Source organism: Orcinus orca, chromosome 2 (assembly GCF_937001465.1).
Source record: "Orcinus orca chromosome 2, mOrcOrc1.1, whole genome shotgun sequence".
Classification (NCBI taxonomy): Eukaryota; Metazoa; Chordata; class Mammalia; order Artiodactyla; family Delphinidae; genus Orcinus; species Orcinus orca.
In genome coordinates this window covers 61,261,662-61,278,009 of record NC_064560.1, presented here as the reverse complement: position 1 = coordinate 61,278,009, position 16,348 = coordinate 61,261,662, and the positions used below count along the sequence as shown (strand labels likewise).

The 16,348-nt window shown below is 42.0% G+C and overlaps 1 protein-coding gene and 1 long non-coding RNA gene across 3 annotated transcripts in view; both read right to left on the bottom strand.

Moving 5' to 3' along the window:
* Nucleotides 1–1,306, bottom strand: part of IQGAP1 (IQ motif containing GTPase activating protein 1) — a 102,387-nt gene extending 101,081 nt beyond the window's left edge. Inside the window, exon 1 of the mRNA XM_012536205.3 lies at nucleotides 1,146–1,306. Within this exon, the coding sequence (XP_012391659.1) occupies nucleotides 1,146–1,200 (55 nt within the window). The 5' untranslated portion in view covers nucleotides 1,201–1,306. The remainder of the gene's footprint in view (nucleotides 1–1,145) is intronic.
* Nucleotides 1,307–1,344: 38 nt separating this feature from the next.
* LOC117195994 (uncharacterized) lies at nucleotides 1,345–15,916 on the bottom strand. 2 transcript variants are annotated; one of them, XR_007475475.1, is made up of 3 exons: nucleotides 13,144–15,916; nucleotides 2,460–2,564; nucleotides 1,345–1,599 (listed from the first exon to the last, which is right to left on the bottom strand). It is a non-coding gene; the product is annotated as an uncharacterized LOC117195994 (long non-coding RNA). The 2 variants fall into 2 exon arrangements; XR_004475959.2 differs by having other exon boundaries at nucleotides 14,852–15,916.
* Nucleotides 15,917–16,348: the final 432 nt, after the last annotated feature.

Here is a 16,348-nt window from a genome sequence, read left to right as displayed (position 1 = left end):
ATTTAGCCCCAACTACTTTTGGTAACTCTTCTCCCTCTCCCTCCTCCCCCTCCCACCACTGTGCACTCCACACCACTCAGTTCCCAACACACACAGTGCTCTTCTACTCTTCAGTACCTTAGTTCCTGCTCTTCTCTCCACGTCCTGTCTCTTGCCCCACCCTACCCTGTCAAACTACACAGCATCCTGCAAGGCTCTGATCAAAGGTCCTATCTGTGTTCCTACTGCCTTCCCCAAGCCCCTCCTTCTCACCCACATTACTGTTTAAGCCTAGTTAGTTCACACGGCATCTTTATTTCTATCCCTTCTTATTATCATTAGATAATACACCTGCCCGCCTCTCTGATTAAAACGTTCTTTGAAAGCGGGACCTGCTCTTACTAATCTTTAATGTCACAAACGTGACACAATACCTCGCATGTAACTGCTGAGTGAAATTATCCTAAAACATAACATCATTCGCAAGAATATAAAATAAAACGGAAAACCTCAAGACTCTCAAGGACTCTCCTTTGGCCAGTGGTAACTATCCCGCCTGCAGTTCAGTGATGTCCCAGGACAGGGACAGAAAATGAGGTTCGGAAAATGAGGAAGTCAGAGGTTTGGGTTTTTTTTTTTTTTTTTTTTTTCACTTTTGAGATCCTGACGAGGGAACTAAGCCCGAGAAAGCTGAAGTGACTTGTCCAGGGCCGCACCTCTCAGCTAGCCTAGGGCCGGGGAGGTCTGGACCCTGGGTCTACCTCGCAGGCAGCACTCGGGCAGCACCTTCCCAGGAAGCCCGAGCAGAGCCCGCGTCTCGGGTCTCCGGTCCCCGGGACACGCCCTGCACCGTCCTCCTGCCACCTCACCCTAGGCCGTCTCCCCAATCTCGGTCGAGCTGGGAGTCGGGAGGCGCTGGGTGAGGCCCTCCAGCCGCCGCGCCCGGGACAAGGCGGGGAGGCCGCCTGGGTCCTCCCCGCCGCCTCGGAGACCGAGAGGGCGAGGGCTGCGGGCCTCGCCGCCCGCCACCTCGCCGCACCGGCTCTTCCGGGTCCGCGCGGCCCACAGCAGCCCTGCCCCACCCGCCCGGCGAGCCCCCGGGAAAACGGCGCCTCAGAGGCAGCGAGCCCGCCCCGAGACCCCAGTGCCGCGGAGCCCACACTCACAGCCATAGTGTGGCCGAGCCACACCCAGTCCGTCAACCTCGTCCGCTGCGGACATGGCGGCCGAGCCCGGGTCTCTGCTCAGGAAGCCGCAAAACCTTGGAAGCGCAGGCGGCGGCGGCTGCAGCCCCTGCAGACTGCTCGAGCTGCCCCGGTCCCTGTGGCCCCGCCCCGCGCCGCAGGCCCCACCCTCAGACCCCACCCCAGCGGCCCCGCCCTGCCGCGCCGACCGCAGCAGACGGAAGGAGGCGGGGCCTGGGCCTCCTGACCCCGCCCCTAGCCCCGCCCTGCGCCCGCAACGCCCTCAGGAGGCGGAAGAAGGAAAGCGGAGCCTGCCCGCCAGTTGTACTCGCTGTCAGCGCCGCCCGACGGCAAGACCCGCCCCGGTCCTGGATACTTGCCCTAGCCGGCGGCCGTCCCATTCGCACCTCTTCGCAAAGACCGCCAGTGTCCGTAGCTTGGAGTAAAAAACGTGGGCACTTTACCTTCCCCTGCCTGCCTAGCCAAACTCTTCTGCACCAAAGGGCTCAAGGAAGGCCTCTTTTGAAGTGGCCCAGTGTGTTCTTGCGGGCACATGCAGGACCCAAACTCCCGTAAGGGGCCGCACAGCCTGGCAATCTGGACGCAGCCTTCTCCCGGATTCGCCAGCAGTCGCCAGAGTTGAACTGCTTAACCCCGCTAGCATTTGAGAAGTGGATATGCTAAAGCAGGAGAATTGTGTTTGTCCAAACTTCCTTCCCTTAGATTCCTTGCCACTATTCTTTGCAAGTTCTTCTTTTTAGAGGACTCTTTGCCCCTTTTAGGGATGCGTCTTCCCCTTGCAACTTGTGGCCTGCCCTTAACATATTGGTACTCAATGGAATTCCGTTCTCAGCCGTCTTCCGTTTTTTCTTTGCCCACTCTTTCTGAATAACTTTATCCACGCTCACCTTAAACTGCTGAAGAGCCCTAAATATATATCTCAGACCAGACTTTCTAGAAGCCCCAACTCATTATTTTCAGCCGTGTAATGGACATTTTAAACCTGTGAATCCCGCAGACACTTTAAAGTTAACGTGTCGAACACTGACCCTGTTCCCGTTATTATCCTATTAATAGTGCTCAGTTCCTCACGCCCTACATGCAATTGGTATTATTACTGAAGTGTCTAGCTTTTGTGTCTGTCTCCACTGTGATTACATCATCTCCGTTCTCCCTCTGCCAAACAACTCCCTGCAGTCACCCGCGTGTTCTTTCTAAAGTGCAAATACGGTCGTGTTCTTCCTTTTCAAAGTCTTTTCCTAATATTTCCTTCAGGATATGGTCCAAATTCCTTACCATGCCAAATAAGCCACTTCACAACCTGACTCCAGGCTGTTTGCTCTAGCAATTTTCAGTTTATCCATTCTTCCTTCAAAATAGTAAAGTGAAATACTTGAAAACCTGTAAAAACAAAACACCCCCATTAAAAAATGGTCAAAGATTTGTTACAAATTCAGAAATTAGTTCTTTCTTAAGCTTTTAAGTTTAGCTTGCAAATTTTATTATTCTATTTATAAGTCTAGCATATTTTACCAATCACTTTGCAGAAACTTAGAATAATTTTTGGTCCCATTCACAAACTTAGTTAATTCAACATCTTCTGACATTTAAAATTGTCTATAAACTTAATCTATTAGATTTTCTTTTTAATGTCTTCAGGTGTTTAGCCTAGAATCTTCTCAAGGCTTAGTAATCCTTACAAATCAAATATACTTACAAATATAATGAATTTAAAGTTTTCTTAGATGACCCAGTTCCATGTGTAAGCAGTAAAATTTCAACTCAAACCTTAAGTCTAAAACTAACTCAATTATACATTTAAAATAAGAGTCATAAGACCATCACTCTAATAAGCCAAATTTTCTTAAACATTGCAAGTGCCTAAAAAGTGAAATATGCACATATTTCTTCTAAACCCCAACATATTAATCACATAGTTTTTACCCCCATTAAAGCCTTTTTGTGCTTAATTCTAAAGCTTCTGAGTTGAAACACACAGAACTGCTAAGAAAGACAGTTTCAGCCTAGTTAATTAAGATTACTTTTGATCAGACGTTTTTTTGTTTGTTTGTGTCATTCCCCCACCACCACTCCACACCGAGCGGCTTGTGCGATCTCAGTTCCCTGACCAGTGAGAGCGCTGAGTCCTAACCGCTGGACCGCCAGTGAATTCCCTGATCAGAGGTTTTCTACCAAACATAAGTTCTGGAGCTACAGACTTTCAGAGCCATTCTTCTCACTATGCCAACTGATATTTTGAGCCCCTTTTAAAATTCTGTTATGGACTTCAAAACTCATTACCTCATCCTCTGACTACTCTTAGAAATCTGCAAATCCTACCCAGTTTATCTTTGGATTTTATTTTATATTTCTTGGCTTTTAAGATATATACATGTTTTTATTTTAATTCTAAAGACCTTTGTAATGGATGAAATTCAAATGTGTAAATGCATTTCCTCTCTAATCATAAAGGTTATGAAACTAATGGGCTCTTGCATTCTTTCTTATTCCTAGAACCATACAATTCTAACAGGTATTTAAACTAATATCCCATTGAGTTTCAGATATCTCAAATAGCTTTATCTGATTGTCACAAGTTAAGTCATTCTTCATAACTATAATAACTGAAATGTACTGAGGCTTTACTGGACTCTGTGTTTTGTATTTATTTTCTAATCTGAGCCTTATAATAATCCAACAAAGAACTATTATTATCTCCAATTTACAGATGAGAAAATGGAGAACTACATAACTCAACTGAAGCCACACAGCAAGAGGCAGAGCTGGAACTCAAACCCAGGTCTGTCTAGTGACAAAACCCACATGCCTGGTCAATAAATACAAGTTTCATAGAAATTCACATTAAGGTCATAACTGACATCAGAGTAGCAATGTTTTCTTTTGTTTTTTTAATTGATACTATTGGCAAAGGGGTGAAAAAGCAACCTTTCTCACGCACTGCTGGTTTGGCTATAAACTGGTATAACCTTTCTGAAGTCCAACTTTGTGTTATGCAGTCATCCTTCAAACAACAAATTTTACTTCTTGGAATATATCGTAAAGAAGTTATTTTTTAGTGTGCAAAAATTAGTGATGAAGATGCTCTTTGGAAATGTCTTAAATGCCTGCCACTGGGTTGTTTTTCTTTGTTTCTTTGTTTTTTACTCAGTGATGGCAACTCCACACAATGGAATTCTATACAGCCATAAAAGTCATGATTTGTGGTTCTGGTCAGGCTTGAATGGCTACAAGGAATAGAGACCCACTTTTCTTTTTCTTTTTTTTTTGCTGCCCCGCACGGCATGGGGGATCTTAGTTCCCCCACCAGGGAAAGAACCTGTGCCCCCTATAGTGGAAGAGTGGACTCCTAACCACTGGATAGCCAGGGAATTCCAGAGACCCACTTTTTTACCTCTAGAGGAAAATAGGCTGGAAGGGAGGTATTTATAATAAAGCTATATATGGACTAGAACTGGAGCAAGAAAAAACAGGACTAACAGAAGCCTGAAGGCATGGCTCTGTCCCTCTGGGCATCTCGGCTTCTCCACAGGTCTAATCTACCCTCTTCTCTTTGACAACCAGCTTCCTCCATTCTAATATTTTGTGCTCCCTCACAACTCTGCCTTCTATTTGGTGGAAGGCCATGGTATCCTTACACCATCAGCTCCATTGAGGATATCAGTTGCCCAATTTCATAATCCAGTGGCATCTGATTGGATTAGCTCATCCTTCCACCCCATGAGTATGTCTCTGACCACCTACAGGTGGGCTGTTCTTGGATCAGATGCCAATCCTTTAGTTCAATTAGCTGGGGTCAGGGAATCAATCAGTTAAGAATAGAAAACTGTGAGCTGGCATTATTTCCTTCAATGGGAGACTGGGTAGGCAAACAATGATCAGTATTTTAAATGTGATGGTTAAGTGAAAATAACATTATGAACTAATAAATATATTATGATATCACTTTTGCTTTAAAAATATAGATAGATATAGATGTACATATAAATAGAAAAAAGGCTTGAAGCACATACACCAGTATAGTAACAGTGGTTTCTCCAAATGGGGAATTACAATGGATTTGTGGCTTTGTGTGTGGGATTTGTTTATTTGCTTCTTTATATTTACCATACTTTCTAAATGAGCTACTCAAAATATTATTTTGTCAGTAAGTATATATATGAATAAAGTTAGTAAATATGAAATGAATAAACAAAAATTAAATGGCAAAATAATGAGCTAATGGGTCGCTTTGGAGATAGAATTGGTTCATGACCTCAACGAACTTACAGATTCATGGGAGTGGAGCAATATTAACAGAATAGCTTCAGATAAGCACCATAATAGAGATTTCTCTTGGCCTGGGATACCTTTTAGCCTCTTATCTGCCTGGGAAACTCCTACTCAACTTCCCAGACTCAACTCAAATGTCACCTCCTCCCCAAGCAAAATTAACCACTTCCTCATTTATTTTCCATAACACTTAGAAGCATATGTCTTCCAAAAAGATGTCCCAATTCACATTTTTAATACTTCTGAAATCAGGATAGTCTTACAACCAGTAATAAAAGAAACTAGCCAGGGCTTCCCTGGTGGCGCAGTGGTTGAGAGTCCCCCTGCCGATGCAGGGGCACGCGGGTTCGTGCTCCGGTCCGGGAGGATCCTACATGCCACGGAGCGGCTGGGCCCGTGAGCCATGGCCGCTGAGCCTGTGCGTCCGGAGCCCGTGTGTCCGGAGCCTGTGCTCCGCAGCGGGAGAGGCCACGGCAGTGAGAGGCCCGCGTACCGCAAAAAAAAAAAAACAACAACTAGCCAGCTGCCAGGTAGAGAAGTAGTTGGGAAAGTACCATAATTGTCATTGTAGATGTGTTAATTTAACTAATTTCTCAGAAAAGATCAGAGAATTTTCAGAGCTGGAATCCATGACGGATTCATGCTTTAGGAATGGCTAAGTGGATCCAAATAGAGTTAGACTCTTCACAAAAAGCTTGGCTCCAACTTTGATTTAGAGAAGAGGCTAGTAAGTAATCCCAGTGATAAATGTACGCTACTGTCAATCAAGTTTTTTAAAACATATACATTTGATAAGATATTCTCAATGTCCCAAAAAGCTGTTGGAATTTGATGGTGTACCCCACAGTCAAAAGTATCTTCAATTCCAGGAAGTGTGTACCTTTATATGGCTCTATTATAGCACTTAACTCATAGAATTACAATTAGTTATTTACCTGTCAATCTTCCCAGAGAGATCATTAACTTCTCAAAGACAGAAATTTGGGTAAATAAACCCCGTGTGAATAGTTAACAAATGTAGCATCCTTACTGTTGGAGTTTTAAGATTTGCTTTTTATATAGTTCATATAGAAAATTTCCAGAAGGATGGATTCCTTAGGACAGATGGCAACACTTTGGACTTCTTTGGTTCTTTGTCTTGTATGAATACATGTAGGGCTTTTGATACATATAGCCTCTTTTATAAAAGGCTGGAAAATCTGAGGTTATAGCTTCTCATCACTCTTAAAGATCAAATGTTAAGGAATTAATTTGAGGGATAGCTTTTCAGGAGGTTGTAGCTATGCTGGGGTAGGCAGAATTTTAAGATGATGCCCAAAATTCCATGCTTGGTTATCCATTCAAACACTAATCTAGGTAATGTTTTGAAGGGCTCTTGCTGGTGTGATTAAGGTTACTAATCAGCTGATCTTAAGGTAGGGAGATTATCCAGGTAATCACGTGAGCCCTTTAAAAGCAGAGAGTTTCTTTAGGTGGTAGCAGAAGAAGTCAAAGAGGCTCAAAGTACAGGAAGGATTTGATGGGCAATTGACAGTTTTAAAGATGGAGGGGGCCACATGGAAAGGACCTGAGAGCAGCCTTGAAGAGCTGAGAGTGACCCCTGACCAGCAGCCAGCAAGGAAACAAGGACTTCAGATCTACAAATGCAAGGAACTTTGACTCTGTCAACAATTTAAATGAGCTTGGGAGAAGATTCTTCCCCAGATCCTTAAGATAACAGCCCAGTTCAGAGAACGTTTTTACTTTGGTCTTATAAGACTTGAGCAAAAAATCCAGTCAAGCTTGCTCAGACTTCAATAGAAAACTAATACATATGTCCTAGGACATTTGGGTGTATGGAGAGGGGAATAAGGTTGTTCAAAGGTAGTATTGCCAAATATGCTGATGATAAAATTTTGCATTAGAAGAACTATGAGCTAGCTGGGCACTCTGCTCCGCTCTGACAAGTCTGTCTCCATATATTCAATGAGTCTTTTGAGCAGAAGTAGCTACAGGACTACATGGCTGGTGGTTGGTTGAATCCCTGGATGCTGAGGAACCACGGATACTGAGGGCTGACTATATATTACATGAAGATTAATCTAGGAGTTGTTCAAGGGTCAACTATAGTAGAATTCTCCAATTTAAGGATGAGGAAACTGAGACTCAGAAAGGTTAACTAATTTTCCAAAGATTACACACCTAATTAGTGACATAGGCAGGATTCGAAATGCGTTTGACCCAAAACCCATATATACTATATATAAAATAGATAACTAATAAGAACCTACTGTACAGCACAGGTAACTCTACTCAATACTCTGTAATGATCTATAAGGGAAAAGAATCTAAAAAAGAGTGGATATACGCATATGTGTACTGATTCACTTTGCTGTACAGCAGAAACTAACACAACATTGTAAATCAACTATATTCCAATAAAATTTTTTTTAAAAAACCCATGTATATGAACACTACTGTGCGCTGATGTGCCAATCCTTGTTCACGGTAGGGGCTACCTAGTGAGCTGAGTTGAGAGATTTGTGAGGCCCCATTTGCCAAGAACATGATGCCCAGACATGGCAAAGCACTCCCAAGGAACTTTTAGACATCAAGACAGATTAGGGAGTACAGATCAGAGAACAGTTGATTTTTACTAGGTGATATAAGAAGATTTTCTAGAAGAGGTGTCATGTAAGCAAGGCTTCCAGGGAAGGCCAGTGGAAAGGATGAGAAAGCACAAGTTGGGGAAACAATGTAAACAAAGTCAGGAAATTGTGAAAATGTATGGTGTATGGGGCATGTGCATGTGTGTATGTGCCCTGCTTACTTCCTAACTCACTTCACTGCAGCCTCCTCAAAGAGCAGAAGCCACATGATGCTTCAAAAAGTCCAAGTGGGGACTTCCCCGGCGATCCAGTGGTTAAGACTTCGCCTTCCAATGCAGGGGGTGTGGGTTCGATCCCTGGTCAGGGAGCTAAGATCTCACATACCTCGCGGCCAAAAAACCAAAAACAGAAGCAATATTGTAACAAATTCAACAAAGACTTTAAAAATGGCCCACATCAAAAAATCTTTTAAAAAAAAATTGTCCAAGTGGAACCTCTTTGGAAAGACACCCCATCTTTGCAGAGGGTATAACCTTCTCTTTCCTTGGGTACCACGGATTTTTGGTTGGGGAATGGGTAGACCCTTTTGGTGAGAGGGATTATAAATACCCTCTTCCTTTGTCACTCCTCATTCCCTCTGATTGGTATGCAGATGGCAGAATGCTCACCTCCTTTGTGGAATGCCACTTTCCTATGGGTTCCTCCAGAAGTGGAGTATGGAAAAATCTTCCTGGGCCTCTCATGAGATTACAGGCAAACTGGGGACATTTCTACTACCATTTGTATATACAGAACAGGGCAATGTAGAATACTGTGAGACTCCAAATATATGTAAACTATCACAGAAAAAAAATGGGAGAGACACACACATATGTAGCCATGTTTCTCCCTAAGACAACAGTCAGTTAACTGACCCATGTCCAGTCTGGTAGGAAAATGGCCAAGTTGGAACTGCCTCCTCACGATACAGAGATGGGCTTTCCAAATCATAAGTACCAATCACATTATTCAGTTCAGGAATCACTGGTAACATCCCATGAATCAGAGTGTCTTATGTGGCAGAATTCATGCGTGAAGTTTAAAGAAAGTTTAATTTCAAGATCATGCCTTGTATTCATCTACTCATTCATATACCAATTGCTCTAAGTGACATCTCCTCCAGGAAGTCTTCCTTGACTCTCAAGATAGCACTTCTGTGGCTCCCATATTCTTCTTTGTATTGAAAATATGTGTCTGTTATGTCTGTCTCCTTCAACTACTCTATGTGCTCCTCGAGAGAACGGTCATGTTTATATCTGTATCCCTAGCACCTTGGACTGAGCCTAGATGTAATAGGTAAATAATAAGTGTTTACTGAATTAAAATGAATCAGTTGGGAAAATGCAATGTGGGTTGGGCATGTATTCATATATTCTGTTTGTGATATGCCTCTGACTCTGAAGAGGTAGGACAGGCTGCATCCAGGCCTAGACTCTAGGCTAAGGTGCTGAAGTTAAGTGCTTTGGGTTTTCTTCATTTGAACCCAAGCCACCTAGATAAAGAAATGTATGAACTCTTAGTACACAAATGACAGATTCAGGGCAAAATCCCTGCTCATTAATAAAAGCAAGCTTCTAACTTCAGGATCCCTAGATTTTCTCTTATAATCTGATGGGCAGCTAAAACAGGTGGGATCAACCTGCCATCCTGACTGCAAGGAGAGAAGCCAAACATTTGAGTACTGGGACCTCATTGTGGACAAAGAACCCAGTATCTGGGACAGAAGGCAGGGTCATACCAGGAGAAGAGTCAGGAAAGGAAAGTTGCTGCCAGAGCCCACATAAGGGTCTTAAATTCTATACTAAGGAGATTCGACTCTCCCCTATAGACAACAGGAGACTAAGATTTTATAAGCTGGGAAGGAGTATGACTTGATTCAACAAAGATTTATGAAATGTTGTACTTAGGTACTAACGTGGTCATAAAGTTGAGTTAAACATAGTCTCTGCTCTTTAGACAAGTATACAAATGAGAGTACAAGATGGAATAAAAAGTGAGTGAAACCCAAGATATGGAAAGGGTTATAGAGATCCAAAGGAGAACTCATCTGCTTGATGGAGGAGATGTAGAAATATTTCCTGGAGAGGGAATGTTTTAAAGGGGAGCTAAAGAATGGGTACTTTATGAACATAGAATTCACTCAACAGCCAATAAACCTGTAAAAGTTGTTCAACTTCCCTACTAATCAGGGAAATGCATGTTAAAACCACAATGAAATGTTATTTCATACCCATCAGATTGCAAAAATTCAAAAGTCTGACAAAACTAAGGATTGACAAGAAAGAATAGTAATGGAAATATTTATATACTTCTGGTGAGAATGGAAATTAGTACTACCACTTTGGAGAATAATTTGGCAATATCTAGCTAAAGATGCACTCAGCCTGTGACTTCAGAATTTCACTTCTAGGTATGTATACCCAGAGAAACTCCTATCTATGTACACAAGGAGACGTACCAAAATACACAGAAATACCTGTGACAGCAAAAACCAGAAATGACCTAATAGCTATCATCAGGAAAACAGATGAATTGTGCTTTGATTATACACTGAATATTAAAGCAAGGAAATTAAGTATATGTGCCAACATGAATGAATCTCACAAACATAATATTTGGGGTGGTACAGGATACTTACCTTGATACTCATTCATATACAATATAAACAAGTTTATGCAAAATAATATTATACATTGCTTAGGGATCTAAATCAATATCTCCATACAAATATACACAGAGAGACAGAGAGCATAAATAAATATAAAGGCATAAGAGTGAGAAATACCAAATTCAGGAGAGTGAAATATGGGTTGGAGAAGGGCTATATTTGGGGAGGGGTTCACAGGAAACTTTAGTGTATTGGTGTAAACTTTAAGTGTAAAATCATTTTTCTTTCTTTCCTTCTTTTTTGAAATTTCTTAAGCTGCATGGTAGGTACATGGTTGCTTTTGCTCTACTCTTTATACCTTTTGTATATCTTTTTTTTTTTCTGGCCACACCACATGGCATGTGGGAACCTAATTCCCCGACCAGGGATTGAACCCTGGCCCATGACAGTGAAAGTGCTGAGTCCTGACCACTGGACCACCAGGGAATTCCCCCTTTTGTATATCTTACATATTGAATTAAAAAAAAATAAGTGAATACTTGTTTAGTCTGAAGAATTGAGGCAGCAAGTCATTCTAGAGAGAAGCATGTTCTGGAGAGGGCAGGCTACATTCAGGGAACAAAGTGTCACCGTTCTGTTTGGCAGAATAAAGGGTATTTTATGGAATAAGCACAGCAACTTGCATTTATATTTATATAACATCCTGCAGCATATAGATCATTTTCACATACACCAGCTCATTTAATTATCAACTTGAAGAAAAGTATTCTCATTTTATAGATGGGGAAACAGGCTCAGAAAGGTTATGTGATATGTTTGTGAATATCTTTGTTAGAGAAAAAGTTTAAAAGGATGTACAATAAACAGTAGTGATTATCTCTGGAAGGTGGGGTAATAGGTGATTTTACCTTTCTTTTTTGCTTAATTATATTTTCTGATATTTCTAAAATGAACATGTGTAATTTATGAAGTAAAAAAGTAATAAAGCAGGGAGGGGAAGGGAAGGGAGCAGGAAAAAAGTAACTTCCTCAAACAGTGGAGTTCTTTGATTCTGATCCTATACCCTAAATACAAGAATGACAAACAACAGAAGAAATAAAGAAGCTAACATAGGAAAAAATGTTCAACTTCACTGATAAAGAAATGTACATTAAAACAAGATGTAAGAATCATGTCTATTAAATTAGCAAAAATGTTTTTTGAGGGTGAGGGTGTGGTGAAATTGGTAGTCATTTATTGCTGGTAGCATTGTAAATTGGTACAGTTCACTCGGAAGATGATTTGGCAGCAAGCAACGAGAGCTGTAAAATGTTCACACCCTGTGGAAATAATCTAAAATGTGGAAACATTTTTTTCTGAGAGGAAAAAAAAAAGGATGTTCGCAAGAGCATTATTAATATAGCAGGGCATCCTCCATTCAGACAGCAGTATGAAGTTGGCTATTTATAGGAGGGTGGGCTTGTAATCTTCTGAACGGTCATTTGCACTACTTGATATACATAAAGGGATGGTTTGTTTTTTAGCTGAAGGAAAAGTGAGAAAGTGTGAGTGTGTGATTGAGAAAAAATGGAGGAGATTGGCCAGGTGTCTGTTCAGACCCAGGCATTTTGGATGGTCTTTTTTTATTTTTTTCTCTCTTCTTTCTTAGTGTAACTCAACTCTACGAGGTTTAAGTGGAAAAGGTCAGGGACTTCCCTGGTGGTCCAGTGGTTGAGACTCTGTGCTTCCAATGCAGGGGGTCCAGGTTCAATCCCTGGTCCGGGAACTAGATCCCACGTGCCGCAACTAAAGATCTCACAGGGCCGCACACGGCAATTAAGACCTGGCGCAGCCAAATAAATAAATAAATAAATTTTTTTAAAAAAAAAAAAAGTGGAAAAGGTCAGTCTCTGGAAGACTATTCTGTTTTCCTATTTGCTTTTTTCTTTTGAAATATCTTGTAAATAAAAAGTATATAAATAATGTATATTAAAGAATTATAATAAAAAGAAACTCTGTGTGCTCAGCACCCAGCTTAAGAAATAGAAACTTAGCATCCTTCTTCCCCATTCTAGTTAACCTCTACCCTGAATTTTATATTAATAAATCCTTTTCTTTTCATTACAGTTTGTGTGTCCTTATTACTTAAGCAATATAATATTTGGTTTTGCCTGTTTTAGTCTTTGTTATATTTTGACATTTACTGTATGTATTTTCTGTGTCTTATTTTTTGTGCTTAATATTGAGTTATTGAGGTGTATCTGTGTTAATGCTTATAACTGTAGCTTGTTCATTTGTCCTGATGTATTCAACATTTCCACTGTGTGAATTTACCAAATTTGCTGGAGGTGGGGCCACTAAATCTGCATTTTAAACAAGCACCCCCGAGTAGGACTAATGCAGGTAGTTTTGAGAAATATTCTTAGAGGATAAGTCCAAGCTGTTACTTTTTATTCTTCCAGCTCTCTAAATTTACCTTTTAATTTCATTTAAACTGCTTGTCTCTGCTTTTCCAAAAATATTTTCCCATCTTTCTTCACCTAGGTAATTCTTATTCTTCAAGTTTCCTCATTAACCTATAAACTCCTCCAAGGCAAAGATTATCATCATTATCATTGTTGTCATTGACATTTATAGAGCAGATACAATGTACCAGGCACTATGCAAAGAGTATTCTATGTATCATCTCATTAATCCTCATCCAACCCCATAAAGAAGGTACTGAGCTTATCCTCATTTTACAGATAAGGAAGTAAGTGTCAAAGAAAGTAACTTGCCCAAGTACAACAGCTTTTTAAATGTGGACCTCTTTCACTGTTTTGTCTTTGTACTTCCAGTGTCTGGTGTAGGACTTGGTACATAGCACTCAATAAATGTTTTTCAAGCTGAACTGAAGGGAAAAATCAAAGAGAAGAGGTGGAAAAACCATGCCTTTAGTTCAGATACTGGAGTGCGGATGGAAAAGAGGAGCTAGGAACAAGATTTGGGATGCCAGATTATCACAGAGTTGAAATCCGGGGAGTGAGGTTGTGGGAAGGAATGAGGAAAAGACAAGGCATTTCCATTTTTTTACTTTGGGCGCTTCTGTATTTTTTGGAAATTTTTACAGAAAGCACGTGGTGCTTTTACAATTAAGGGGGTGGGGGCAGTGTGGAGGCAGAAGCTACGTGACTTGGCACCAGCAAAATACAGGAAACGGGGAAAGTGAAATCTAAGCCAGAGGCACGCTGGAGGTGGGAAGCCTGATTAAAAGAGCCTAGACATGACAGCCCTGAGAATATAATATATATTAATATTAATGGAAGTTTGACAAAAAGGGGAGGGAAGGAATGTGACACTAGGGTTTAGGAAGAATTCTTCTGAGGTAGAAAGGTTTATTGATCTTGACTTTTTGTTCTGTATCTCCCAGTGCCTGCCACAGTGCTTGGTGATAACATTCATTTATTGGAGACTCACTATGGGTCAGACACTAAGCTCTTTATGTCATGGATTGAAGCAACGTCTTTAATTTTTCTCTCTTGAATATGACTTACACATGGCTGCCAAATCAAACTTCCTCAAATGCTGACCATGCTTCTCCTCTATTGGAAAACCATCAATGACAGACACTCCATTCCCCAGAGAATAATATCCAAACTCAGTTTGGCAACTAAGAGCCTTCTTGGTGTGACCCTCACTCACCTGTCCCGCTTTGTCTCACACTGCTGCTTTTCTAGCACAAGTTCCTTGCCTGTGAGCACGCCTTCATTAATTCATCCAATGAACATTTACTGAGTACCTACTACATAGCAGGCACTGTTTTAGGTGCCAGGGAAAGAATGGCAAATAGGAGAAATGGCTCCCTCCCCCCAGTGAAGTTTACCAAAACAAATAAGTAAACAAGAAAAGATCAGGAAGGTGTAAAGCCTTTGATGAAAATAAAAGAGGATAAGGGCTTCCCTGGTGGCGCAGTGGTTGAGAGTCTGCCTGCCGATGCAGGGGACACGGGTTCGTGCCCCGGTCCGGGAAGATCCCACATGCCGCGGAGCGGCTGGGCCCGTGAGCCATGGCTGCTGAGCCTGCACGTCCGGAGCCTGTGCTCCGCAACGGGAGAGGCCACAACAGTGAGAGGTCTGCGTATCGCAAAATAAATAAATAAATAATACATACATACATAAAAACAAAAATATAAAATCAAATCAAACCTGCGACGTCAGTTGGGAGGCCACTGCAGGAATTCAGACGAGAGATGGTGGTCCCCTGGGACAAGAGCTTAGTGGTGGAGATGGGACGGCTGACAGATGGGGTTGAGAGGAATCTGGGAGGTAAAGCTGATAGGGCTTGGTGATGATGTGGATTCTGAAGTGAGGGAGAGAGGAGGTGTGGAGAATGTGCAAGAAGCCCAGTCATAGGGTAGAAACAAAGGGAACTATGAAAAGTCAGTCATCTTGACTCTCGCCAATACCATTTAAGTATTCCCTGCTCATGGCTGGGGGGCGCGGGGTAGGGGGCAGGTAGCAGAGCCGCAAAGCAAGTCATGCATCGCCCCTCAAGAGCTCACATCTTATAAGGTAGACACATCTGTACAATATGAGAAACAGGGTGAAAGAAAAAGACTATTTATGTTATAAGCCAGTGAGCTGTCTGTTAAATACTACTAGGAAGTCTGCATAGGAGGGGCCAGAGCCTGGGGAGGGCCGAGGAGTGGGAGAGAGAGAGGGAGCCAGGCTATCGATGACCTGCTTTTATCCCCTCAGAGCTTGAAGGTGTCCGTGTGGAAGCGCTTGCTCTCGACGTGGACGATCCTAGGGTCTGTGAGAGCCCCAAATTTGTAAAGTGTTAGAGACAAAGATGTTTTTTCTGATTTCTCAGATAGACTGAAGCCTAGAGTGATCAACTGACCTGTCCAAAACCAGATGGCTAGTAAATAACCTCACCAAAACCAGAGGCTGGCTCTTCAGACCCTTGGTTCTGTGCTGCTTCCACACCCTGCCTCCTAAATCTAGGGTTGCTCACAGACCATGAGCACACATCACATTCCTAGCTGGGGTGAGGGTTATGCCTGCTTGTGCTAATAATGCAGCTTTTGTGTCCCTCCATGTCCTCTAACTGACTCCTTCTTGCAGGACACTCTTCTAGGACATTTCACATTAATCCAGTGCCAGATTCTCAGAATGTCCGAACTTTCTCATTCCCTGTTGTACCCCCGCCCCAGGCCGAAACACTTCCTCCCCTGGAGAGATGGTACCCCTGGATTTCACATGAATTACCCCGTACCTCTGCCTGCCAGTTTTTTTCCTTACCTTCTGATCTGATTGTTATACCTTATTGCTGTTATTATTTAACATACTGATCATATTTGATTTAGAACAATGCTTGGGTAGATAAGATAAATGAAGATGGTATACTCTCATATTACCATGAAAGGGATGTAAAACCATTCCCAGCTAATGGGAATGTAATTTCCTCTCCTGTTTTCAGGCCTGGATAGTATCGGGAAATATTAATTGGCAACTTAGCAAGTCCATCCCTGAGGAATCACTCAAGTATTTAGTGAGCTCTTCAGCACAATGCTTTCTGGCGAACCTAGACAAACTGGAGAGGGGTAGGCAGGAGAAAAACATCAAAGGCCATGAGAAAAGTTATTCTGAGTTGTATGCATGTATAAATGTCCTGTCAGAGAAGAGTCTCTCACTGGAAGG